This window comes from Myxine glutinosa, chromosome 2 (assembly GCF_964187855.1).
Source record: "Myxine glutinosa chromosome 2, kmMyxGlut1.1, whole genome shotgun sequence".
In the NCBI taxonomy this organism is placed as follows: domain Eukaryota; kingdom Metazoa; phylum Chordata; class Myxini; order Myxiniformes; family Myxinidae; genus Myxine; species Myxine glutinosa.
Window position 1 is genome coordinate 150017075 of NC_136262.1, and position 27780 is coordinate 150044854.

Below are 27780 nucleotides of genomic sequence, written 5' to 3' on the forward strand. Positions count from 1 at the left end.
GTCGTAGTCAACGTGTGGCCCTGAATGGATTTCTCTCATCTCCCCTTCCTGTTCAGGCTGGAGTTCCCCAAGGAAGTGTGCTGGGCCCTGTGCTTTTTCTGGTCTTTATCAATGATCTCTCCAACTCTCTGGAAAATCCTCTCTATCTCTTTGCTGATGACTCCACTCTCTGCCGCTCCATTCCTCTTCCCTCAGATCGGCAGTCTGCAGCCTCCTCACTCTCTGAAGACCTGGACAAAATCACAGACTGGTCAAACAAGTGGAACATGTCTTTCAATCCTGACAAATCTCACTCTCTTACTATGTCTCTCCGAAAAGATCGACTGGACAACCCTCCCATCTACTTTCTCAACAATCCTCTCCAAGAAGTTCTGTCGCTCAAGCTTTTGGGTCTCACTATCTGCCATGATCTTTCTTGGGAAAACCACATTTCCAAGCTGGCCTCCAAAGCCAGTCGCCGACTGGGCATCCTCCGTCGTGCGAAGTCCTTCCTCGGCACACCTGAGCTCCTCACCACATACAAGGCTTTCATCCGCAGCTCAATGGAATACTGTTCTCCCCTATGGGCTGGTGCTCCTGCCTCACACCTGGCTCGGCTTCACGCTGTTGAATCCAAAGCTTTCAAAATCATTGGAATCTCCCGCGATGAAGCTATCTCTGAGGGCCTTTCACTCACTCACCGCAGGCAGGTAGGTGGTCTTTCTGTCTTCTACCGACTCCTCTCCGGCCTTGCTCCCCCAGCTCTCTCTGTGCTCTGTCCCCCAAATATTCCTACAGGTCGCACAAGATCTGCAAGCAACCATCTGATGGTTAAACTGCCGAAATCTCGGCTCTCTGCTCACCTTCACTCTTTCATTCCTCTTTTCTCCCGCCTCTGGAACAAACTCCCACACTCCCTTCAATCCCTCTCCTCCCTCCAGGTCTTTAAAACAGCTGTTCACCACCATCTCTTATCTTCCCCCATCCAAAACCTTGATCTTTTCTACCCCCACTAATTCACCCCAGATCCACCTTGTTTGAAATTCCAACTTCTTTCCTGGAAATCCTGGCAGTGTCCATATGTTTATACCTCTCCCACCCCCCCCCCCCCCTTCACATACCTCCCCCCAAAGCCCTCTCCCTCCCACAGATCTCTCGATGTCTCCATGTCTCTCGGTCCCTGCTCTCAAATGTTGTGTTTGTGTCCTTCCCCCTCTCTCCCCATCTTGTCTACCGCTCCCGATGTTATTTGTTTTATGTGTCTGTTTGTCTTTCTGTGTGATTAATGTTCGCTCTTTCACGAGCCTCGATCTTGTATACAAAAAAAAAAAAAAGAAAAAAAAAAAAGTGTTTCTGCCAAGTTTCTTGAGTCTGCGGCATTCACACACCATGTGGACACCTTAAGGAAGAAAAGTCATTTTCTGTAGAAAACGATCTGCGGACAGATTCGTTCTTGCAGACAAGGGGCCTGTTCTGCGCCTTTTTTTTTTTTTTTTTTTGTATACAAGATCGAGGCTCGTGAAAGAGCTAACATTAATCACACAAAAAGTCAAACCGACACAAACCAACACAAAAAACACAAAATAAGGGGAGCGGTAGACAAGATGGGGAGAGAGGGCGAAGGACACAAACACAACATTTGAGAGCAGGGACATCGAGAGAACTGTGGGAGAGAGAGGGCTTGCTTGGGGGGAGGTGGGAGAGGTATATAACATATGGACACTGCAAGGACTTCCAGGAAAGAAGTTGGAATTTCGAAAAAGTGTATCTGGTGTGAATTAGCGGCGGTAGAAAAGATCAAGGTTTTGGATGGGGGAAGATAAGAGATGGTGGTGAACAGCTGTTTTAAAGACCTGGAGGGAGGAGTGGGATTGAAGTGAGTGGGGGAGTTTGTTCCAGAGGTGGGAAAAAGGGGAATAAAAGAGTGAAGGTGAGCAGAGAGCCTAGATTTTGGCAGTTTAATCATAAGAGGGTTGCTGGCAGATCTTGTGCGACCTGTCGGAATATTTGGGGGACAGAGTACAGAGAGAGCTGGGGGAGCAAGGCTGGAGAGGAGTTGGTAGAAGACAGAAAGACCACCAACCTGCCTGTGGTGAGTGAGTGAAAGGCCCTCGGAGTTAGCTTCATCGCAGGAGATTCCAATGATTCTGAAAGCTTTGGTTTCAACAGCGTGAAGTCGAGCTAGGTGTGAAGCAGGAGCACCGGCCCAGAGGGGGGAGTGAACAATATTCCATTGAGAATATTCCACTTCCACTTTTTTCACTTTTCCAATATTCCACTTTTTGCAACAAGGAAAGCTCCTGGAAAATCTCAAATTCAAAGGGTTGTGAAAATATTTGGACAGCATGGCACAGACTTGAAATATGAATTCACCAAACAGACGAAGCCACTCTGACCAACCAAAATCAGGAAGGTCACCCGAGAATATTGCTGCCGTTGCTGACTCGGTCGCCCGCAGTCCCAAGAAATATTTTTGGCACGGCTGTCAAGAGCTCTGCATCAGCAAATAATGCTTGACGATAATAATGACACAGTCACGTGAAAAAGTAAGTACACCCCATGTAAAGTTTTGACTTTTTCAACATATTTCAACATACAGCTATTTGATCTTCATTTCAACAATATTGATAGATAAAGGTGATATAATATAACAAATATCATGAAACATTTACATTTTGTCGTCCATTGTATAATTTAAATAAACTTAAATGCAAATTTCGCATATGGAAAAAGTAAGTTCACCCTTGGCTCTAATCGGTGGTGTTGTCCCCTTTGGCAGAAACAACCTCAAGTAGGCGTTTCTTATAACTGTCTACCAGTCTCTGACATCGACCGGGAGAAATTTTTGCCCACTCCTCTATGCAGAATTCTTTCAGCTGTGCGATGTTTGAGGGGTTTCTTGCATGCACAGCTCGTTTCAAATCCCCCCACAACATCTCGATGGGATTTAGATCCGGGCTTTGACTTGGCCATTCCAGAACCCTCCATTTCTTTCTTTTCAGCCATTCCTTGGTGGATTTACTGGTATGTTTAGGGTCATTGTCATGTTGCAAGGTCCACCTTCGGTTGAGATTCAACTTTCCAACAGATGGTCTCACATTATCCTCAAGCACTCTCTGGTACAATGAAGAATTCATAGTGGATTCTATGATGGTGAGCTGCCGAGGCCCTGATGCAGCAAAGCTGCCCCAAACCATAATATTTCCACTACCATGCTTTACAGTTGGTATCAGGTTCTTGTGGTCAAATGCTGTCTTTGGTTTTTGCCAAACACTTCTTCTGGTACTGTGGCCAAATAGCTCTACCTTTGACTCATCTGTCCAGAGCACATTGTTCCAGAAGTGCTGGTCTTGGCCTCGGTGTTCGTTGGCAAAATTTAATCTTGCCCTGATGTTCTTTCTGGACAGCAAAGGTTTCCTCCTGGCACACCTCCCATGTCGATCAAATTTGTGCATCCTCTTTCTAATGGTAGACTCATGCACTTTGACATCAACAGTGGCAAGAGCTAACTGTAGGTTCCATGATGACATTCTGGGGTTCTTGGAGACTTCTTTCAGCATCTTGTGGTCTGCTCTCGGGCTGAACTTGCTGGGGTGGCCTGGCCTGAACAAGTTGGCAGTTGTTTGGAATCTTCTCCACTTGTAGATGATCTTCCGGACAGTCGAATGATTGATTTCAAATTGTTTGGAGACCTTTTAAAATCCCTTCCCAGACTCGTAGGCATCTATAACCTTCTTTCTGAAGGCCTCGGAGAGCTCTTTTGATCGAGGCATGGTGACGCCGCACACTTCAACAACAAAGAGAAAACCAAACTAAATGTCTGAGGTTTAAAAAAGACAGGTTCCTCCAAGATCCTCTCTAACGATGTTCTAATCATTTGCACCTGAGCTGGTGCACCTGATTCTAATTTTAGGTATTTGAAGTAGTGATAAATGTAGGGGTGTACTTACCTTTTCCACATGCGAAATTTGCATTTATGTTTATTTAAATTATACAATGGACTACAAAATGTAAATGTTTCATGATATTTGTTATATTATATCACCTTTATCTGTCAATATTGTTGAAATGAAGATCAAATAGCTGTATGTTGAAATATGTTGAAAAAGTCAAAACTTTACATGGGGTGTACTTACTTTTTCACGTGACTGTAAGTGCATACAAGTCATCAATAACTTTGCTCAACATGACTTCGTCAGTAATTTCATCGTAAAATTGTCAAATTTCTTTGTAGACATCTGATGTTTTCAGTGACATCTTGACTTTGAGTTAGCAATAGGATCTGCAAATTTTGTTTAATTTGATTGGATGCCATTAAAGTTATTAAACCTTTCCCAGGGCCCACTTTGTTCGTTATAAATTAGCCCATGAGTTTGTGCTCTGGCATGTAGGATAATATGTGTGGATAATTTTAATGCTTCAAACTTCTCAATGGGACTTGTTTCTTGGAAGTTATGGGTAATCTTATAAGATGTTGAAACCTAAACCAAAACAAAATTTTAGCAAAAAAAACCTAGTTTTTGGTTTCCTGAAGGGTGGAAAAGTGGAAAACTGGATCTGAATTTGATAAAAATAGGAGATATGAGTATCGACAATTCTGTCCCATCTGTGGATATGTAGAGTAAATATTAATGCCTGTATATAAAATTTGTCAAATTTTGAAACATCATGAATTACATACATGACGAGCCACATTAATATGCTCATAATTTCGTTGTTTAAACATTCAGAGAATGCCAACTGGGTATTTCTTGTCCCCAAAGGTCCCCTCCATCCAAATAAATAGGTTTAAGGCCAAAAATGTTTCCTAAAAAAACATGGGTCCCAAAATGGCCAAAATATGGTCCCCAAAAAATGTTTAATGGCCAAAAATATTGGCACCCTTGCACTTTTTAAAAATAATGCACCATTTCTTCCAGAAAGTTGTTGAAATTAAAACATCTTTTGGTATCCACATTTGTATTTCTTTGGTTTGCAGTGGAGCAAAACAAAAAAGGTGAAAAAAATACTAAATCTTAGCTTATTCCACACAGAAATCCTAAAATGGCCTGGACAATATTATTGGCACCTTTTAGAAGTTGTTAGAAATAATTCGATTTCAAGCAGGTGATTCTCCTTTACTTTGGAATTAAACTCACCTGTGGTGAGTTGCAGGTGCCTGCAATATAAAAATCACTCATTCAACCAGTTTGAGAAGCTAAAACGAGTCATTCTGCTGTTTTGTGTCACTGTGTGTACCACAATGAGCATGGAGAAAAGAAAGAAACCAGAGAATTGTCTGAGGAGGTCAGACACAAGATTGTAGCCAAGCATGGACAATCTCAAGGACACAAGTCCATCTCCAGAGACCTTGATGTTCCTGTGCCACCGTACACAATGTTATCAGGATGTTTAAGGCCCATGGCACTGGAGCCAACCTCCCTGTATGTGGCCGCAAGAGAATACTTGATCGAAGATTGCAGCGAAGGATTGTTCGAATGGTGGAGAAAGCACCTCGATCAACTGCCAAACAGATTCAAGGTGACCTTCAGACACAAGGTACGACAGTTTCAACTCGCACCATCCACCACCAACTCAATGAAAGGGGTTTATAAGATAGGACCCACTGCTGAGAGAGAGACATAAGAAATCCCAACTGGAGTTTCCAAAAACATACCTGAACAAGACAAAATCCTTCTGGGAAAATGTCCTGTAGACAGATGACACCAAATTAGAGCTTTTTGGTAAAGCCCATCATCTCTATGTTTACAGAAAACAAAATGAAGCCTTCAAAGAAAGGAACACCTTCCCTACAGTCAAACATGGAGGAGGTTCAGTGATGTTTTGGGGTTGTTGTGCTGCCTCTGGCACTGGGTGCCTTGAATGTGTGCATGGCATCATGAAATCAGGAGATTACCAAGGCATTTTGGAGCGCAATGTTCAACCCAGTGTCAGAAAGCTGGGTCTCCGTCGAAGGTCATGGGTCTTGCAGCAGGACAATGACCCCAACTCACTTAAAAAAGCACCCACGAATGGTTCAAGAAAAAACACTGGACTGTTCTGAAGTGGCCAGTAATGACTCCAGATCTAAATCCCATTGAACACCTGTGGGGAGATCTAAAAACAGCAGTTGGGAGAAGTTACCCTTCAAATCTGGGAGAACTCGAGCAGTTTGCACAAGAAGAGTGGGCCAAACTGCCAGTAGAGAGGTGCAGGAAGCTCATTCATGGCTATAGGAAGTGCTTGACTGCAGTTATTTTGTCCAAATTCTGTGCTACCAAATATTAAGTCTGGTGTCAATAATTTTGTCAATGCCATTTCTTTTTATATTCTGATTTATAAGGATATATTAAGTTCTGAATTAAAAACAAAGGTTCTCTAATGTTGACGGTGAAATAAGGAATTGTGGAGACCAAATACTTTTATTAATTTCAACTTATTTTTAGAGAAAATTGTGAATTATTTGAAAAAAGTGCAAGGGTGCCAATAGTTTTGGCCACGACTGTATATACACTGAATTTTTTTGGGGGTTTTCTTTTTGTATACAAGATCGAGGCTCGTGCAAGAGCTGAAATTAAATCAAGCACCTTTTCATTTTCATTGTAAATCGGTGAAGACTTGTCTTTGACACAACGGAATTTATGAAATGGGTCTCTGATACCCAAACTATTATAAGCACTGTGCATCAGCAGTAGAATAATGAAGATTAATTTTATTAACCAAATATTGAGTGGATTGTTAACCGCCATGGGAAAGAAGATCGAGCGCATCTTGGGTGTAAGCCGTCTTTAAAGTAAGTCTTTTGCTTTGAAGATTCACATTTAATATCAGGCCAACTTATACAAGCAATAGTTTCCTCACTCAAATAGTCTTTAATACGCAGTCCTAACTCTGAGGTTTCACTTTGTCATCCAACAGGACAATGTGACTGTTGATAATGCAAAAATGCATTGTAAATCGGTGAAGACTTGTCTTTGACACAATTTCTGGAATTGAGAATAAATAACCCTTACATATGGATTGCCAAAAAGCATGTTTCTAAACCTGACATTCCACCTACTCCAAACAAATACAACCTATAGATCAAAGCATATGGATATAATTATTAAGATGTCACAACACATGCAAATAAAGGTTACAAAGCTTAACATATGCTGTTACAAAATGATGTTTGTTGATTTAAATGAACATCGTGATGCCAAATCTATTTGTCAAAATACAATTACTGGAACTAGCAACGGTACCCGCCCTACGGGCGGGGCTTCAATTGGGAGGAAAAATGAAATGAATAAATGAATGATCGTTTTAAGGCCATTTTCCCCGCTAGAGCGGGGGTTAGCCTTGCGGGCCCCATGACAATCATGGTTCCCTGTTTGAGGCAATGTTTTTATGGCCGGATGCCCTTCCTGACGCCAACCCTTGATCACGCTCTTACGAAGCGCAGGGATACGGTGTACCTATTCTAAATCGGGGTACACACCGTCATCATTCATCCCAGCAAGCTGGTACTCAATTTGCCGACCTCGGAAGGATGACAGGCTGAGTCAACCCCCCTGGCGTTAATTCAGCGATCGACCGGGATTTGAACCGAGGATCCTAGGATCCCAAGCCAGCACCCTAACCGCTAAGCCAACACCAGGCTATGGGGCTTCAATTGGGAGGCCCAAATGAAAAGATAAAATATCAGAAATTGAAGGCTTTTTTTAATTTTGAAACTATTCATATAAACATCCATTAAATCATATCGCACACAAATCGTCAAAATCTAAACAGTATTTGTAGAATTTCAATAAAAGCCACATCACTGTTCATATCAGTAAATATTATTCCATCGTGTTTGGAAAAACTGGAAAATTGGAAAAAATTTAAATTGGAAAAATTAAAAAATTGGGGAAAAATTGGAAAAACGATATAGCCTATTTTACTCCAGGGGGTCCTAGGCTTACCCACCCAAAATGTCGTTGCGATCGGTTCAGCCGTTTTTGCGGTACCTGGGAACAGACGGACGGACAGACAGACAGACAGACGGACAGACATTTGGTGAATTATAGTAAGATGTTGTGCTATTTGTTCCTGCAGGAGTGGTCTTCGCCAGTTTTTCATCTGGTCTTGGAGAGGTCACATTTCTCAGTTTGTCCACCTTCTTTAATAGGTGTGTACCAAGATTTATTTTTTTTCTAAAAAATAAAAAAGAGGAAAAATTGCATGTTCAGTATAAGTTAAAGTGCATTACCAGCTTTGTTGCAGTCTCAAAATACACACAACCATCCATTGCTAAAATCAGTGTCAGCTGCTAAACTGTCATCCACATTGTCAGTCAGGATGAAGTCTTTCGGAGTCTTTGTGACAACACCAGCTTGGAAATTAAATCAATCCACAGATGCTTGTGTTTGGATTCACTGAGCTTCATCAGTGCAGAGTGACTAGGTGACCTTTCCATGACTCCAACGTTGGCAAATTGAAAAAGCTTAACCCTCGCAAGTGGCATCTTCAAATAAAAAAAACTTACAGAACATAACAGCAAAACAAATTTTACCTTGTCGGGAATGTCACGGAAGGATGCTGCCAATGAAGTGAATCAACGTTTCATCTCGGTGGCACAGGACATTCCGCAACTCGATCTTAACCAGTTGCCTGCCTACCTTCTGCTGCTCCACCCCCTTCAGTGTCTCCGCAGGACCTTTTTAAGAAACTTTAAAAATTGGATATTAATAAGAGTGGCGGACCTGACTGTATTCCGCCTCGTATTATGAAGGAATTTGCATATGAATTGTGTTTCCCACTTACTACAACAGGCATTTTAAAAGGCCATTTTCCCCGCAAGAGCGGGGGTTAGCCTTGCGGTCCCCATGACAATGTTCTCCATTCTGCCCTATTTTCTGCATCTCCCCTTGTTAACCCCCTGGCCTGCATTTCTTCTTCGACCATCTTTAGCCAAGTCTTTCTCGGTCTTCCCCGTCCTCTACTTCCTTCCACATTCATTTCCATCACTCTTCTCAACCAGTCACTTTCATCCTTCCTCAACACATGACCAAACCATCTCAAACTGTTTCTCTTCACAGCATCCATCACAGGCTCTATTCCCATCATCTTTCGCAATTCATCATTTAGCTTCCTCTCTCTCAACGATACTCCACACATCCACTGAACCATTCGCATTTCCACCCTTTCCAGCCTTCGTTGCTGCTCTACGTTCATTACCCATGTCTCGCTCCCATAAATCATAACACTTCTCACACATGCAGCATACACCTTTCCCTTCAGCTTCAACGACACTCCCCTCCTCGTCAGCACGCCACTCAGTTCCCGATTCTTCTTCCATGCACATCTCACTCGAGCAACTGTTGCCGAGTTTGATCCACCTTCTCCATTCAGCATGTCTCCTAGGTAACAAAATGTTTTCACACCTTCCAGCTTCACGCCATCTCCAAGATCCAACTCAACATTTCCTCCATCTGCAGCTCCCTCTGTGCACACCTTACACTTGAATGTAGCTGCCACACTGGTTAATGACCCTCTCAAACCACTACATTTTTTATGAACCCACTCAGCGCACATTGTACATTGAATTGAGTTCACTCTGACACCCTTCCTGCAGATAGCACATGGCCACTTCCCAGTTCTTTCCACCTCAGCACATGCTTTACCACTTGCCATCACCTTTGTTTTTCCGATATTCACCTTCAGACCTTTCGTCTCCATACATTCCTTCCACTTGTTCATCTTCTCCTTCAGTCCATCCATTCTTTCTGCAATCAACACCAGATCATCTGCATACAATAACTCCCACGGTAAACCCTCCTTTACGTTCCGAGCCAGCACCTCCATCACAGCTACAAATAGTAGTGGACTTAGTACCGACCCCTGATGCATTCCCACCTTCACCTCAAACTCACCACTGTTCCCGTCCTTCGTCCTTACAGCTGTGCACGCTCTTTTGTACATTGCCATCACTACTCTGATCAACCATTCCTCCACTCCTAACTTCCTCAATGCCCATGTCACTACTTCACGTGGAACCCTATCGAATGCTTTCTCCAGATCAACAAACCCAAGTAACAACTTCTTCCTCTTCTCCATGTACTTCTCCTTCTCCTGCAACTGCCTCACAATAAAAAGCACGTCTGTCGTTCCTCTTCCTGGCATAAATCCAAACTGCATTTCGTCAATCTTCACTTTCTTCCTTATCCTCCTCTCCAACACCCTTTCCAATACCTTCATTCCATGCTCCAATAACTTTATCGCTCGATACGAGCCACAGTCCAGAGGGTCACCTTTCCCCTTGTATAGAGGGACGAGGGTACTCAGATCCCAATCCACTGGAATGCGGCCTTCTTTCACCACCAGATTGCAGATCTCTGTCATTCTCTTCACACCCCAATTTCCCGCTGCCTTCAACATATCTCCCACAACTCCCGTCGGCCCTCCCGCTTTTCTACTCTTCATTGCTTTAATCGCCTCCTCAACTTCCTTCTCGGTTATCTTCTCTGCCGGTCCTAAAACTGGGTGACTCTCTATGTTGCCATCCCATTCATTCTCTGCATTCAACAGTATTTCCATATATCTCTTCCATCTTCTTTTAATTCCATCTGGGTCCACAACGATTTGTCCCACTTCATCCTTCAAGCAACTCACCCCCATCACATCACACCTCTTTCGCTGTCTGCTTTGCCATCCTGAATACCGCTCTCTGACCCTCTTCCAAATCCAAGCGTTCTCCGAACATTTTCCGACATGCCTCCTGCGCCTTTGCTACCTCTTTCTTTGCAGCCTTCTTGGCTGCCTTATAACTTTCATGCTCTTCCTTTTCTGCCCCCGTACCCTTCGCCTTCTGCCACTCCTTGAACTTCTTCCTCTTCTCGTCAATCTTCTTTCCAATTTCATCATCCCACCACCATGTTTCCGAGTGCCTCGGTGGTCCTTTTGTCCATCCACATACCTCACCAACGGCTCCCAACAGACTTTCTTTCATTGACATCCAACCACTTTCAAGCTCAACCACATCATCCGCTACCATACTCAGCCTCTCTTTTAATGCCTCCCTCACTGTCACCTCTTTCAACCTCCACACCTTCATTCTCGGTTGGTACTTCACCCGCCGAGCTCTCCTCGCACCTTTCAACCTTATGTCGCAGACAACCAAGTGGTGCTGTGAAACAGCCTCCTCCCCCGGGATCACCTTTGTGTCCCGGAGGTGCCCCCTATCTCGCCTACGCACCATCAGGTAGTCAACGGTTGTCGTCGACCCACCTGACGTGTATGTAACAAGCTTATTATCCTCTTTCTGGCTTTCGTTAAGCCACAAAACCATGTGTGTAACGCATATTCCAAAGTGGGTCTAACATACTGCAAATATACTATTAAATCATAAACAGGGATATTACACCGTTTCAGTTGCTGCAAAAAGTAGAGTTTTCTGTTGAAGGTTTAACACACGGCCTGGGCTTGAGTGTCCCATTTCAAGTTGAACACATGGATGCCCAATAATTTAACACAATCTGTTTGATTAATAGCTGAGTCTCCGATATGAAAACTGGGCACCTCTGCCGGGAGTCTTCGAAAACATGTAATCATGACTTGGCATTTACTTGTATAAAGATTCATATTGTTTTTAGATGAACATTCTTGGAGACAGTCAAGTTGCTGCTGCATACGACTAGTTTGTTCAGTGTCACTATAAGTTTGACAAAAGGTCATGTCATCAACATATTTGTAGTGTGAAACTTCAGGATAACCGGAAACAAAGTCATTTATCATGGCTAGGAAAGCAACCGGACCAATTTTTGTGCCTTGAGGAACCCCAGCTCTGGTTATTTCCCATGTGGAAACTTCCTCGTTGTACCGTACAGAGCCTGACTTCTATTAGATAAAAAATTACAAATCCATGGGATAATAGATGGTCTAAAATCAAGATTAATGAATTTATCAACAACAATCTGGTGGCTTACATGATCAAATGCTTTAGAGAAGTCAGTAGCTACCAGGACTGAAGAATGGTGGAGTTTATCAGTTCCCTTAAAAAATATCCAGTGTTTTAACTAAACAATGAGTTGTAGACAAATCTTCAAGAGAGCCAAACTGTTGAATGTCAATGGAATTCCTAATGTCCTCACATATCGAGTTTACAACAAAATCCTCAAAAACTTTGGAAAATAAGCATGTGAGTGGAATTGGACGGAGATTATATTATCAATATTTGGTGGTTGAGACTTTGGAACCGGTATAACATAAGTAAATTTCCAAATGTCAGGTAATACACCTTCACAGAGTGAACAATTGAATATTTCAGTAAGTGGTACCCCGGTTTAGAATAGGTACACCGTATCCCTGCATGTCGTAAGAGGCGACTAAAAGGGTTGGCGTCAGGAAGGGCATCTGGCCATAAAAACATTGCCTCAAAAAGAGAACCATGACAATTACAACGAGATATGGGCAGGGTACAGCCCGAAGTACCCCGTGGGGGACCCCACTCCCTCTCGTCAAAACTCAAGGTGGGAAACCCGATCGAAGCAAGGGTGGAGCCCAGAAGGAATGTTTGGAGAAATTGCAACTGAAAGCGTTTCGTATAATTATCTCCAGTGACTTTTGAAGAACCAAATCTTATGCAGACATTTGTCAATAACAACAACAACAACATGCATTTTAAGGCCATTTCCTCTGCTAGAGCGGGGGTTAGCCTTGCGGTCCCCATGACAATCTTCTCCATTTTGCCCTATTTTCTGCATCTCTCCTTGTTAACCCCCTTGCCCGCATTTCTTCTTCCACCATCTTTAGCCAAGTCTTTCTCGGTCTTTCCCGTACTCTACTTCCTTCTACATTCATTTCCATCACTCTTCTCAACCAGTCACTTTCATCCTTCCTCAACACATGACCAAACCATCTCAACCCGTTCCTCTTCACAGCATCCATCATAGGCTCTATTCCCATCATCTTTCGCAATTCATCATTTGTCTTCCTGTCTCTCAACGTTACTCTGCACATCCACCGAACCATTCGCATTTCCACCCTTTCCAGCCTTCATTGCTGCTCTACGTTCATTACCCATGTCTCGCTCCCATAAATCATAACACTTCTCACACATGCAGCATACACCTTTCCCTTCAGCTTCAACGACACTCCCCTCTTCATCAGCATGCCACTATGTTCCCGAAACTTCTTCCATGCACATCTCACCCGAGCAACCGTTGCCGAGTCTGATCCACCTTCTCCATTCAGCATGTCTCCGAGGTAGCAAAATGTTTTCACACCTTCCAGCTTCACGCCGTCTCCAAGATCCAACTCAACATTTCCTCCATCTGCAGCTCCCTTTGTGCACACCTTACATTTCAATGTAGCTGCCACACTGGTTAATGACCCTCTCAGACCACTGAATTTTTGATGAACCCACTCAGCGCACATTGTACATTGAATGGAGTTCACTCCGACACCCTTCCTGCACACAGCACATGGCCACTTCCCAGTTCTTTCCACCTCACCACATGATTTACCACTTGCCATCACCTTAGTCTTTCTGATATTCACCTTCAGACCTTTTGTCTCCATACATTCCTTCCACTTGTTCATCTTTTCCTTCAGTCCATCCATACTTTCCGCAATCAACACCAGATCATCTGCATACAACAACTCCCACGGTAAACCCTCCTTTACGTTCTGAGCCAGCACCTCCATCACAGCTACAAATAGTAGTGGACTTAGTACCGACCACTGATGAACTCCCACCTTCACCTCAAACTCACCACTGTTCCCGTCCTTCGTCCTTACAGCTGTGCACGCTCTTTTGTACATTGCCATCACTACTCTGATCAACCATTCCTCCACTCCTAACTTCCTCAATGCCCATGTCAATACTTCGCGTGGAACCATATCGAATGCTTTCTCGAGATCAACAAACCCAAGAAACAACTTCTTCCTCCTCTCCATGTACTTCTCCTGCAACTGCCTCACAATAAAGAGCGCGTCTGTCATTCCTCTTCCTGGCATAAATCCAAACTGCATTTCGTCGATCTTCACCTTCTTCCTTATCCTCCTCTCCAACACCCTTTCCAATACCTTCATTCCATGCTCCAATAACTTTATCGCTCGGTACGAGCCACACTCCAGAGGGTCACCTTTCCCCTTGTATAGAGGGACGAGGGTACTCAGTTCCCAAGCCACTGGAATGCGGCCTTCTTTCCCCACCAGATTACAGATCTCTGTCATTCTCTTCACACCCCAACTTCCTTCTGCCTTCAACATATCTCCCACAACTCCCGTCGGCCCTCCCGCTTTTCTACTCTTCATTGCTTTTATCGCTTCCTCAACTTCCTTCTCAGTTATCTTCTCTGCCGGTCCTAAAACTGGGTTACTCTCCATGTTGCCATCCCATTCATTCTCTGTATTCAACAGCATTTCCATATATCTTTTCAATCTTCCTTTAATTCCATCTGGGTCCACAACGATTTGTCCCACTTCATCCTTCAAGCAACTCACCCCCATCACATCACACCTCTCTTTCGCTATCTGCTTTGCAATCCTGAATGCCGCTCTCTGACCCTCTTCCGAATCAAAGCTTTCTCCGAACATTTTCCCACATGCCTCCTGCGCCTTTGCTACCTCTTTCTTTGCAGCCTTCTTGGCTGCCTTATAACTTTCATGCTCTGCTTTTTCTGCTCCCGTACCCTTCGCCTTCTGCCACTCCTTGAACTTCTTCCTCTTCTCGGCAATCCTCTTTCCAACTTCCTCATCCCACCACCATGTTTCCGATTGCCTCGGTGGTCCTTTTGTCCATCCACATACCTCACCAACGGCTCCCAACAGACTATCTTTCATTGACATCCAACCACGTTCAAGCTCAACCACATCATCCTCTACCCTACTCAGCCTCTCTTTTAATGCCTCCCTTACTGTCACCTCTTTCAACCTCCACACCTTCACTCTCGGTTGGTACTTCACCCGCCGAGCTTTCCTCGCACCTTTCACCCTTATGTCGCAGACAACCAAGTGGTGCTGTGAAACAGCCTCCTCCCCCGGGATCACCTTTGTGTCCCGGAGGTGCCCCGTATCTCGCCTACGCACCATCAGGTAGTCAACGGTTGTCGTCGACCCACCTGATGTGTATGTAACAAGCTTCCCTTCCATCTCGTCTCTTGCACACAACATATGTCCACTCTTCTTCTGATCAATACTTCCACCACTTCTCCTGATCTCCCTGTCATTGTCCCTACATTCCATGTCCCAAACCTCAGAAAGCGATCTCCACTTCGGGCTGTACCCTGCCCATATGTCGTTGTAATTGTCATGGTTCTCTTTTTGAGGCAATGTTTTTATGGCCGGATGCCCTTCCTGACGCCAACCCTCTTAGTCGCCTCTTACGACACGCAGGGATACGGTGTAGCTATTCTAACCAGGGTACACACCGGGAATGCATATGCATGCAATGCATGCAATTCAATGAAGTATGCAAATTAGATGCCGCCATTATAAAAAAAAATAATAGATTTTCTGCAATAATTTTATATTCAAGCATCAATTCATGGTAAATTAAGTGTCTAGACCCATCTTTTCATGGTCATTCGATATGATTAGCACATTTCTGGATTAATTATATGCATACAATTATGCGAAAATTCAAATTAGCTGTCCTCATTGTATGAAACTGCTATTTTACTATGTGCATGTTTTCGATTCTGTTGCAGAGTACCGTATCTAAGGGGTTTGTGGTGTGACGGATGAACATTGACAAGAGCATGTTCTACTATAACAAGAGTTTAGCGGTGGCCAGGAGGCTTAAATTTTCAGGGTTACTGTATACATAAGACACCCTCAAGAGCTGTAGAGGACACCTCTTGGTGGATGCTGCCCTCAATACTATTCTGGTAGCGAATGCATACAACCTCCCCATGCCAACATATTCGATATGGACCAACTGGAGGGAACAGCAGAGAATCCTTCTGAGGAGTCACACATGATCCATGAACAGATGGAACAGGATGTGCAAGATGACGTCATCCAGAAGGAGGAGGAGAATGCTCAAGAACAAAACAAAGACTTGTTTGAAGCTGGTGAACTATTTGATACAAGTGTTGCTGATGAGGTGTCCTCCTCAGAAGCTCTCAGGCGCATCTCTGAGAAGCTGAAGGAAGAAATTAACTCTATGAATGATCTACGAACAGCATGCCTCTGGCTGCAATATATGGATATGGAAGAGATCTTACGGAAATTCATAAAAGCTGAGCATGTGGGTAATTGGATGCTGCACCTTCAGGCCGTACATGATATGCTTCCGTACTTTTCAGCATCAGGGCACAATCTGTATGCCAGGTTTTCATACTTGTACCTTCAAATGATGAAACAACTTGACAAGAATCACCCAGAAGTGTATAGGAGTTTCATGAATGGACTTCATGTCGTCAGAAGAAGTGAACGTTATTGGGCTGGCCTATCAACCGACCTCGTGATAGAACAAGCACTCATGAGGAGCATGAAGACCAGTAGTGGTGGCTTAACTCGAGGCAGAGGAATGACCGAGATACAGAGATTGATTTGGTTACTGGCAATGCCAGCCTGTGCTGCAGTGAATTGTGCCATGCATGACTCAGCGTAATTGCCACGAGTGAAACACAAGAATATCCAGCATTCGACCTCCTCTTCCGGTCTTGCTGGCGAGGTTTCGTTTATTCGCAGCTCTCCATGCTCTCCATCGAAATCGAAGTTAAGTAATTGTTCCCATTTGTATTTTCGTTATAACTGTATTTATTTTATGGTGTTGTACGTATAGTGTGTCCCGAGGAAGATTTTCGGTGCAAATCTTTCATACCTGTATAGAAAATCGTGTTAATTCGTGTCGTGTCTTTTGAGGCCTTGTACAGTGTTCAACCTTGATGCTTTGTTTTTCTCTCAGCGGTCCGTCGTTTGTGCTCCAATAACTTTCGTTTTGTGCTTTCTCAGTCTTTTCACCCCATAGCCTACTTCGTTGTTTAAAATCTCAACTCAAAAAAAACCAAAAAAACAAAAAAAACATTTCCTTCTCTGTTCTTATTTGTTGTTCTCATTCGTTTATTCGTTTGTTCGTTCTTTGACCACGTGTTTCTCCCCCATTTCCCCAGATAGTTTTCACTGTTAAACTTTAAAATGTTTACACTTTCCCCTCAAGTTCTGTATTCTGTCGTATATTATAACACCTTTTTCTTCTTCTTCTTTAAAAGGCTGCTTTTGACTTGCTCACCAAATCTATTCATCCCAAAAAAAAATTCCATCTCTTACAGTGCCTCTTTTCTACATTCCCTAAACTCTCCTGCACTCCATCCTCCCTCCAGCGTCCTTAAACGTATTTTTGACTCGAAGGTCACAAGAAACTCATTTTGCAATAAATGTTCGTTTCCCATTTATCGTACACTTTCTAAAATCCAATCTCACCCCTCCCCTCCAAATCTTCCCCATAACCCCTCCCCTCCAAATCTTCCCCATCACCCCTCCCCTCCAAATCTTCCCCATCACCCATCCCTTTCAAATCTTCCCCCTTGCCCCTTCCCTCCAAATCCTCCCCATCACCCATCCCTTTCAAATCTCCCCCCTTGCCCCTTCCCTCCTAAACTCCCCCCACACCCCTCCCCTCCAAGACTCCCCCTCGCCCCTCCTCTCCTAGACTCCCCCCTCCCCCTTCACCCCTCCCCTCCAAATCTCCCCCATATCCCATCCCTTTCAAATCCCTCCCCTTGTCCCTTCCCTCCTAAACTCCCCCCTCGACCCTCTCCTTCAAATCTCCCCACCCTCATTTCTTCTCAATTTCCCCCCTCTCACTCCCCCTCCTCAAAGCATCCTCCCCGCTTCTTCCCCCTTCCAACTCTCACCTCCATTTCCCCCAACCTTCTGCCTCGCTCTTCCCCCTCCTCAAATAACACCTCATTGTGCCTCACCCAATCACCATCAAACCTTTTGTCCGCCCCATCCTTCCCTTTCTCCGAGCTATTCTTAAATCTCTGACACACCTTCAACAGCTCTCCCTACCTCTTCCACCTCTTCCACATCTTACCCGACCCCTCCTCCCCCCTGTTCTGTATCCGATGCTTCCCCTTCCTCTTCATTAACGGTATGGACCTCAAACATCCGGGGCCTTCGTTCAAACTTAACTGATCTCTCCATACAGGTTGCTCTGACAAACCAGACGTGTTCTGCTTAACAGAAACTTTCCTCCTTCATGATGTCTCTGATTCCTTAGTATCTCTCCCGGATTACTCTCTCCTCCGGTATGATAGACCTGAGCCTCGTCCTGGAGGTGGGGTTGCTATCTTTATCAAAAACTCTCTTCCTCACTCGCCCTGCACTGCACTCTCTCCACCTCACCCCCAGGAATACCTCTGGCTACGGCTTCCCCTTCGCTCCCACCTCTTGTTCATATGTGTGTTGTACCGTCCACCAAACAGTGATGACTCCATCGACATCTCGCTGTCTGATAATATGGACCAACTTCTATCTACTCATCCCAACTCTCTCTTCCTCATATGTGGTGATTTCAATTGTCACCATGCCAGTTGACTGGGTGTGGGTACCGCTCTCACCAGCCATGGCTCCTCAGCAAAGGACTTCTGCGACTCACTGGGACTGACACAATCTGTCAATTTCCTGACCCGGATCTCAGTCAACGGAGCATCTTCTCTTCTGGACTTGGTTTTGACTAACTTCCCTGAAAATGTCTGCTGCTCTTCTTCTGCTCCAATTGGCTCATCGGATCATGTGCTTGTTAAAGTGGACATCTCTCTGACCATTCTCAGGGAGCCTGCTCAGCATCGACGAGTCTGGCATTTCACTCGGGCCAACTGGCACGGTCTTCAAGCAGCCATCAATCAACTGGACTGGTCTCCCATCTCTACCACCTCTGACATCAACTCATCCTGGGAATTCTTCCAAAGTAAATTGCTCTATCTTATGCACAGATTCATCCCATCTCGTCTTCAGTTGTCATACCCTTCCTCCCGTCCATGGTACACGGAATCTTGTGGTGAGGCTGTTGCCCAGAAACAACTGGCCTTCGTCTCCTGGAAAGCAAATCCAATGGAAGGAAATCTCATTTCCTTTCCCAAAGCCCGAAACAAGTGTGTGTCCACCCTCAGGAGAGCCAGGAAACAATATCTCTCCGTTCTCAAGACCGAACTCTCTTATCTGTCTCCCTCTTCCAAATCCTGGTGGCGTCTGGTCAAATCTGTTTCTGGTGTTTGTTCCCCCTCCATCCCCTCCCTTACCTCAAACGGCTACACAGCTGACTCCGCACGTGAAAAAGCTGAATGCCTCAACTCTGTGTTTGCCTCTAAATCTTGTGTCCCAAACCCATCCCTCTCTGTACCCACCGTACCCAGTCGTACCCAGCTGCTCCTGGACTCCGTGTCCTTTCCTCCTGACAAGGTGGAAAAGTTTCTGTCAACCCTCGACTCTGATTCTGCAACTGGACCTGACGGCATCAGCCCACGGGTCCTAAAATCCTGTTCTTCTGCTCTTTCACTCCCTCTCTCTGTTCTCTTCACCCTCTCTTTTGCTCAAGGTCAACTGCCATCTGCTTGGAAATCAGCCAACATCACCGCTTTGCACAAAAAAGGTGCAAAAACAGATCCTAGCAACTAGAGACCAATCAGCCTTCTCCCAATTATCAGCAAAGTCATGGAATCCATCATTGCTTCGGATATGAAATCCTTCCTCTTCTCCAATGGCTTGATCTCTGATCATCAGTTTGGTTTCAGACCAGGTCACTCTACTCTGGACATGCTTCTTCTGCTGTCTCAACAATGGATGGAGGTCCTCAATGCCAAACAGGAAATTCGAGCTGTCTCCCTCGACATATCATGTGCCTTCAATACGGTCTGGCACCCCGCTCTGCTCACCAAACTCTCCTCCTTTGGTATCCATGGAAATCTCCACGCATGGCTGGCGGACTTCCTCTCTAGTCGTAGTCAACGTGTGGCCCTGAATGGGTTTCTCTCATCTCCTCTTCCTGTTCAGGCTGGATATCCCCAAGGCAGTGTTCTGGGCCCTGTGCTTTTTCTGGTCTTCATCAATGATCTCTCTGACTCTCTTGAAAATCCTCTCTATCTCTTTGCTGATGACTCCACTCTCTGCCGCTCCATTCCTTATCCCTCAGATCGGCAGTCTGCAGCCTCCTCACTCTCTGCAGACCTGGACAAAATCACAGACTGGGCAAACAAGTGGAACATGTCTTTCAATCCTGACAAATCTCACACTCTTACGATGTCTCTACGAAAAGACCGACTGGACAACCCTCCCATCTACTTTCTGAATAATCCTCTCCAAGAAGTTCTGTCACTCAAGCTTTTGGGTCTCACTATCTGCCATGATCTTTCCTGGGAAAACCACATTTCCAAGCTGGCCTCCAAAGCCAGTCGCCGACTGGGCATCCTCTGTCGTGTGAAGTCCTTCCTTGGCACACCTGAGCTCCTCACCACATACAAGGCTTTCATCCGCAGCTCAATGGAGTACTGCTCTCCCCTCTGGGCTGGTGTTCCTGCCTCACACCTAGCTCCTCTTCACGCTGTTGAAACCAAAGCGTTCAGAATCATTGGAATCTCCCGCGATGACGCTATCTCGAAGAGCCTTTCACTTACTCACCGCAGGCAGGTTGGTGGTCTTTCCGTCTTCTACCGACTACTACGGCCTTGCTCCTCCAGCTCTCTCTGGGCTCTGTTCCCCAAATATTCCTACAGGTCGCACAAGATCTGCCTGCAACCCTCTTATGGTTAAACTGCCAAAATCAAGACTCTCTGCTCACCTTCACTCCTTCATTCCTCTTTTCTCCCGCCTCTGGAACAAACTCCCTCACTCTCTTCAATCCCACTCCTCCCTCCGGGTCTTTAAAACGGCTGTTCACCACCATCTCTTATCTTCCCCAATCCAAAACCTTGATCTTTTCTACCCCCGCTAATTTCACCCCAAATCCACTTTTTGAGGTGCCGACTTCTTTCCTGGAAGTCTTTAGTGTCCTTGCGTTTTATACCTATCCTGCCCCCCCCCCCCCAGGCCCTCTCCCTCCCACACATCTCCCGATGTCCCTGCTCTCAAATGTTGTGTTTGTGTGCTTCCTCCCCTTCTCTCCCCATCTTGTCGACCGCTCCCCTTTTTATATACTTTGTTTGCTTGTTTGTTTGATTTGTTTGTTTGATAAATGTTAGCTCTTTCACGAGCCTCGACTCTGTACACAAAAAAAGAAATAAAAAATCTTTGTTCAAGTTTCAGTTCTGTAGTCATCCTCCAGCACTCTTCGAAAACTCAGATTTTTTTTTTTTTTTTTTTTTTTTTTTGTATACTGAATCGAGGCTCGTGAAAGCTAACATTTACTTCACAAACAAATCAACCAGACAAACAAAATATATAAAAAGAGGGAGCGGAAAACAAGATGGGGAGAGAAGGGGAAGCACACAAACACAACATTTGAGAGCAGGGAGATGTATGGAAGGGAGAGGGCTTGGGGGGAGGAGGTGTGGGAAGGGGGGGAGAGAGAAGTATAAAACACAAGGACACCAAGGACTTCCAGGACAGAAGTTGGTATTTCAAAAAAGTGGAATTAGGGTGAAATTAGCGGGGGTAGAAAAGATCAAGGTTTTGGATGGGGGAAGATAAGAGATGGTGGTGAACAGCTGTTTTAAAGACCTGGAGGGTGGAGTGGGATTGAAGAGAGTGAGGGAGTTTGTTCCAGAGGCGGGAGAAAAGAAGAATGAAGGAGTGAAGGTGAGCAGAGAGTCTTGATTTTGGCAGTTTGACCATAAGAGGGTTGCAGGCAGATCTTGTGCGACCTGTAGGAATATTTGCGGGACAGAGCCCAGAGAGAGCTGGGGGGGGGCAAGGCCAGAGAGGAGTCGGTAGAAGACGGAAAGACCACCAACCTGCCTGCGGTGAGTGAGTGAGAGGCCCTTGGAGTTAGCTTCATTGCGGGAGATTCCAATGATTCTGAATGCTTTGGTTTCAACAGCGTGAAGACGAGCTAGGTGTGAGGCAGGAGCACCAGCCCAGAGGGGAGAGCAGTATTCCATTGAGCTGCGGATGAAAGCCTTGTACGTGGTGAGGAGCTCAGGTGTGCCAAGGAAGGACTTCGCATGACGGAGGATGCCCAGTCGGCGACTGGCTTTGGAGGCCAGATTTGAAATGTGGTTTTCCCAGGAAAGATCATGGCAGATAGTGAGACCCAAAAGTTTGAGTGACAGAACTTCTTGGAGAGGATTATTCAGAAAGTGGATGGGAGGGTTTTCCAGTCGGTCTTTTCGGAGAGACATCGTAAGAGTGTGAGATTTGTCAGGATTGAAAGACATGTTCCACTTGTTTGCCCAGTCTGTGATTTTGTCCAGGTCTGCAGAGAGTGAGGAGGCTGCAGACTGCCGATCTGAGGGATGAAGAATGGAGCGACAGAGAGTAGAGTCATCAGCAAAGAGATAGAGAGGATTTTCAAGAGAGTCGGAGAGATCATTGATGAAGACCAGAAAAAGCACAGGGCCCAGAACACTGCCTTGGGGAACTCCAGCCTGAACAGGAAGAGGAGATGAGAGAAACCCATTCAGGGCCACACGTTGACTACGACTAGAGAGGAAGTTCGCCAGCCATGCGTGGAGATTTAGGTCTTCCTAGGAAGCCAAAGAAACCAGCACTTGGTGATGCAATTTGGGAACCTGTTAAACATGATCAGACAGATCCAGCTGGTGATGTCCACTATGTGCTTGCTGAAGGTACCCTCCTGCAACGTATGCCATGGTCACGTGGGCAAACTTTCGAAAGTATATGTCACACATATATTACTTATGTGATCAGCATGTATGGGAAGGCAACAATTGTCTTCGACGGCTTCGAGGATGGTCCCACGATCGAGAATGCCACGCATCGGAGATGGGTCGGAAGCTGCATCTGACCAAAGTCACTTTCACTGGTCAAACAGTCCTGAAGTTGAAGAAGAATGAGTTCCTAGCAAATACAATCAACAAACAACGCTTCATTTACATCCTAAGTGAATCCCTAGAGAAGGCAGGATGTCTCACAATTCATGCCAAGGGGAATGCTGATATGCTGATTGTCCAGACTGCAGTAGAATCTGCAAAGACAATAGATACAGTTATTGTTGGTGACGACACAGACCTGCTGATTCTTCTTTGCTACCATGCCAACATGCAAGGGAGGGACATATTTTTCAAGCCTGAGCCAAAACGAAACGCAAAGTAACGTCGAGTATGGAACATCAAAAAGACCAAGACGACCTTGGGAATGAATGTCTGTGACAGAATGCTATTTGTACACACCTTGGTTGGCTGTAACAAACATCAAGTGTGTATGGCATTGGCAAAGCTGTTTCCCTGAAGCACATCCAAAACAACATCCAATTCATTGAACATGCCAACCTGTTCACCTAGGAAGGAGATGCACCAAAGGATGATATAGTTGCAGCAGAGGAGAAGGCCCTTGTATGCATGTACATTGTACAATGGAAATCAAGAGGAAAGTCTTGATGCCCTACGATACAAGCGTTTCTGTGAGAAGGTTGCGAAAAGTACCAAATATGTTGAGGCCCAGAACTTGCCACCAACATCTGTGACTACAAGGTATCACAGTCTGACAGTGTACTTCCAAATTCAGGAGTGGAAAGGAAATGCTGGACAATTGAAACCAGATGAATGGGGATGGAAGATCAGCGAGGGTCAGATACTCCCAGTGCAAACTGATCTGCCACCAGCACCACCGAAACTTACTGAAATCTTCAGATGTAACTGCAAGGTGGGGTGCAGCACCACTAAATGTACATGCAAGAAGCATGGCCTTGACTGCTCATGGATGTGTGGAGAGTGTAAAGGTGTGAGTTGTGCTAACTCATCAAGACTGGAGCTGGATGACGAGTGACATCCAACAACTCGTAATTAATCCAAAAATGTGCTAATCCTATTCAATGACCCTGAAAACATGGGTTTGAACACTTAATTTTTCATGAGTGGATACTTAGATACAGAATTACTGTGGAAAATTGATTTTTTTCTAATGGCGTCAGATCGTTTGCATATTATGCAAATTTGACACCTTTCCACCAAATATATTTTGGTATACTTTTAGTACGGTTGTATGCAGATGATCTGGTGTTGATTGCGGAAAGTATGGATGGACTGAAGGAGAAGATGAACAAGTGGAAGGAATGTATGGAGACAAAAGGTCTGAAGGTGAATATCGGAAAAACGAAGGTGATGGCAAGTGGTAAAGCATGTGGTGAGGTGGAAAGAACTGGGAAGTGTGCTGTGTGCAGGAAGGGTGTTGGAGTGAACTCCATTCAATGTACCATGTGCGCTGAGTGGGTTCATCAAAAATGTAGTGGTCTGAGAGGGTCATTAACCAGTGTGGCAGCTACATTCAAGTGTAAGGTGTGCACAGAGGGAGCTGCAGATGGAGGAAATGTTGAGTTGGATCTTGGAGACGGCGTGAAGCTGGAAGGTGTGAAAACATTTTGCTACCTCGGAGACATGCTGAATGGAGAAGGTGGATCAGACTCGGCAATGGTTGCTAGAGTGAGATGTGCATGGAAGAAGTTTCGGGAACTGAGTGGCGTGCTGATGAGGAGTGGAGTGTTGTTGAAGCTGAAGGGAAAGGTGTATGCTGCATGTGTGAGAAGTCTTATGATTTATGGGAGCGAGACATGGGTAATGAATGTGGAGCAGCAACGAAGGCTGGAAAGGATGGAAATGCGAATGGTTCGGTGGATGTGCGGAGTATCGTTGAGAGAGAGGAAGACAAATGATGAATTGCGAAAGATGATGGGAATAGAGCCTGTGATTGATGCTGTGAAGAGAAACAGGTTGAGATGGTTTGGTCATGTGTTGAGGAAGGATGGAAGTGACTGGTTGAGAAGAGTGATGGAAATGAATGTCGAAGGAAGTAGAGTGTGACCTTTTTCTTTTTCCTTCCCCCCCTGTGAGTAAGACCAAGTGGTTTGGTCCATGTGTATAAAGCCTATGATTGGCTGTGGGGCAGGGGAGGGGCCAGGAAGGTGATTCAGAGGAGAGAGTGGCCATTTTGGAGAAGGGCTCATGGCGGAGTGTCTTTTCGGGCGTTGTAGAGTTTCCAGCTGCAATCTCTCCACCTGAAGGGTATGCCGGATCAACCCCCTGCAGCCGCCTCTCTAACTGAAGGGTGACTTTGATCGAACTCTTGCTGCCGTATCTCTACTGCCTTGCATTGGGGCCAACTCGTGGACTTGCCTACTCCTACCCTCTCGTGCTGGGCCTGCACTGGGGCCTACCACTGGGCCTGCCCTGGGGCCTACTCGTGGACTTGCCTACTCCTACCCTCTCGTGCGGGGCCTACCATTGGGCCTGCCCTGGGGCCTACTGCTGGGCCTGCCTTGGGGCCTACTCGTGAACCTGCCTTCTCCTACCCTCTTGTGCTGGGCCTGCACTGGGGCCTACTGCTGGGCCTGCACTGGGGCCTACTGCTGGGCCTGCACTGGGGCCTACTGCTGGGCCTGCACTGGGGCCTACTGCTGGGCCTGCCTTGGTGGCCTACTCTTGGACCTGCCTACTCTTGGACCTGCCTACTCTTGGACCTGCCTACTCTTGGACCTGCCTACTCCCGGACCTGCCTACTCCAGGACCTGCCTACTCCCGGACCTGCCTACTCTTGGACTGCCTACTCTTGGACCTGCCTACTCTTGGACCTGCCTACTCTTGGACCTGCCTATTCTTGGACCTGCCTACTCTTGGACCTGCCTACTCTTGGACTGGCCTACTCTTGGACTGGCCTACTCTGGGTTTTCCCTCTCTTCTCCCTTTTTTGTTCCATGTGTAGGAAGAGATTTTTCGTGTGATAATCCATAAATAAAGACAGTGTGATTGAAGGCTTGGCTTGGTGTGCTTCAGGCCGTAACAATTACACTTTAGAATTGCCCTTTAGAATTAACCTGTAGAATTACCCTGTAGAATTACCCTGTCGAATTACCCTGTAGAATTACCCTGTCGAATTAACCTGTAGAATTACCCTGTAGAATTACCCTGTAGAATTACCCTGTCGAATTACCCTGTAGAATTACCCTGTCGAATTACCCTGTCGAATTACCCTGTCGAATTACCCTGTCGAATTACCCTGTCGAATTACCCTGTCGAATTACCCTGTCGAATTACCCTGTCGAATTACCCTGTCGAATTACCCTGTCGAATTACCCTGTCGAATTACCCTGTCGAATTACCCTGTCGAATTACCCTGTCGAATTAACCTGTAGAATTACCCTGTAGAATTACCCTGTCGAATTACCCTGTCGAATTACCCTGTCGAATTACCCTGTCGAATTACCCTGTCGAATTACCCTGCCGAATTACCCTGCCGAATTACCCTGTCGAATCACCCTGTAGAATCACCCTGTAGAATCACCCTGTCGAATTAACCTGTCGAATTAACCTGTAGAATTAACCTGTAGAATTACCCTGTCGAATTACCCTGTCGAATTACCCTGTCGAATTACCCTGTCGAATTACCCTGTCGAATTACCCTGTCGAATTACCCTGTCGAATTACCCTGTCGAATTACCCTGTCGAATTACCCTGTCGAATTACCCTGTCGAATTACCCTGTCGAATGAACCTGTAGAATGACCCTGTAGAATAACCCTTTTGAATTACCCTGTAGAATTAAAAACGGTGGATTAGAAAGGTTCTTCTTCTTAATTTTTGACAGATGGATGGGAGGAAGGACATAACAAAATATTGAAGTGGCTTCACTGATTAAAAACAAAAACATGGATTGCATTTTGGAGAATATAGCATTGACATTGTAAATCTGGAAGTTTAGAATTACACTTTAGAGTTTCCCTTTGGAATTAAACTTTAGAATTACCCTGTAGTATCTGGTTTGCCTAGAACCCTCCGTAATTTGCCGAGAGCCATAGTAATCTGATTTGCCTCGAACCCTCCGAAAAAGACACCATTATTTCAGGCATTTATTCGAGCTTGTCTGTAACACATGCATGTTCCTGTGTAAAGGTAAGTGCAGGTGCTTACTATCTATTTCCGCACCTGTGTGGTAAAGGATAATTGCTTTGATGTTTGGAGAGGGGGCATAAAATGAATGGATGTATTCTCGACCTAACTCTGGTCTCTCTCACATTGATTTGCTTTTCTTGTTTTTTTCTATATGTAGGCATGTTATATCTGGCTGGTCTTCAGGCACAGGGGCGGCTGGCCTGGTTGGCTCTCTGACCTATTTAGGCTTCACGCAGGCCCACATCTCACCAGAGAACACGCTACTCATCATGCTTGTTGTGCCAGCATTTCTGATTGTGAGGTGACTATTTGTGTTTTTTTTTTAGTGTTTTTTGAATAATTTTTGGCCTAAGTTTAATGTGGACCCAATTCATTTCCTGTCGTTAGCATCTGTTTTGTTATGGCCTCATCTAAGGAGGTGCATTACAGGCAATAAATAAGGCTCAGTCGTCAGGGCCCTTAGGGATATTTTGGGGCCGTTTGGTTCAAATTCTTCCAAAAGCACCAAATTTGGCCCAGATGTTGCCCATGCCATACTCTTTCGATTTTTGACGGGCGCCAAGACGGGCGCCCCCCCCCGGGGGCCCCATATTGGCAAAATACTAAATGGCCGCCACCCGGATTAGAGGAAAATCAGTTAAATAACCAAAAGGGTTGGAATCATGTACGATACCACTTTTCAGGGGTTTTCGAGGTCGAGGAATCCAATTATGATGTTATTTTGATGATTCGAGGTCAAGGTCAACCCTCAAGGTCATCTTAAAGGTCATTTTTGAGTCAAACATGTCGGTTTTTGAGTTTTTTGTCAAGATTTACGCGAGGTTCACCATTTTATGTTTCTGGGTTGGGTA

General features: G+C 45.3%; 1 protein-coding gene across 8 annotated transcripts in view; it reads left to right on the plus strand.

Annotated features, from left to right (window-relative positions):
- CLN3 (CLN3 lysosomal/endosomal transmembrane protein, battenin) overlaps nucleotides 1-27780 on the plus strand; it is a 122066-nt gene that overhangs the window by 72524 nt on the left and 21762 nt on the right. For all 8 annotated transcript variants that reach the window (XM_068100397.2, XM_078771795.1, XM_068100399.2 and 5 more), the window contains 2 exons: nucleotides 8038-8110; nucleotides 27087-27230. In XM_068100397.2, coding sequence (XP_067956498.2) covers nucleotides 8038-8110; nucleotides 27087-27230 — 217 coding nt within the window. The remainder of the gene's footprint in view (nucleotides 1-8037; nucleotides 8111-27086; nucleotides 27231-27780) is intronic.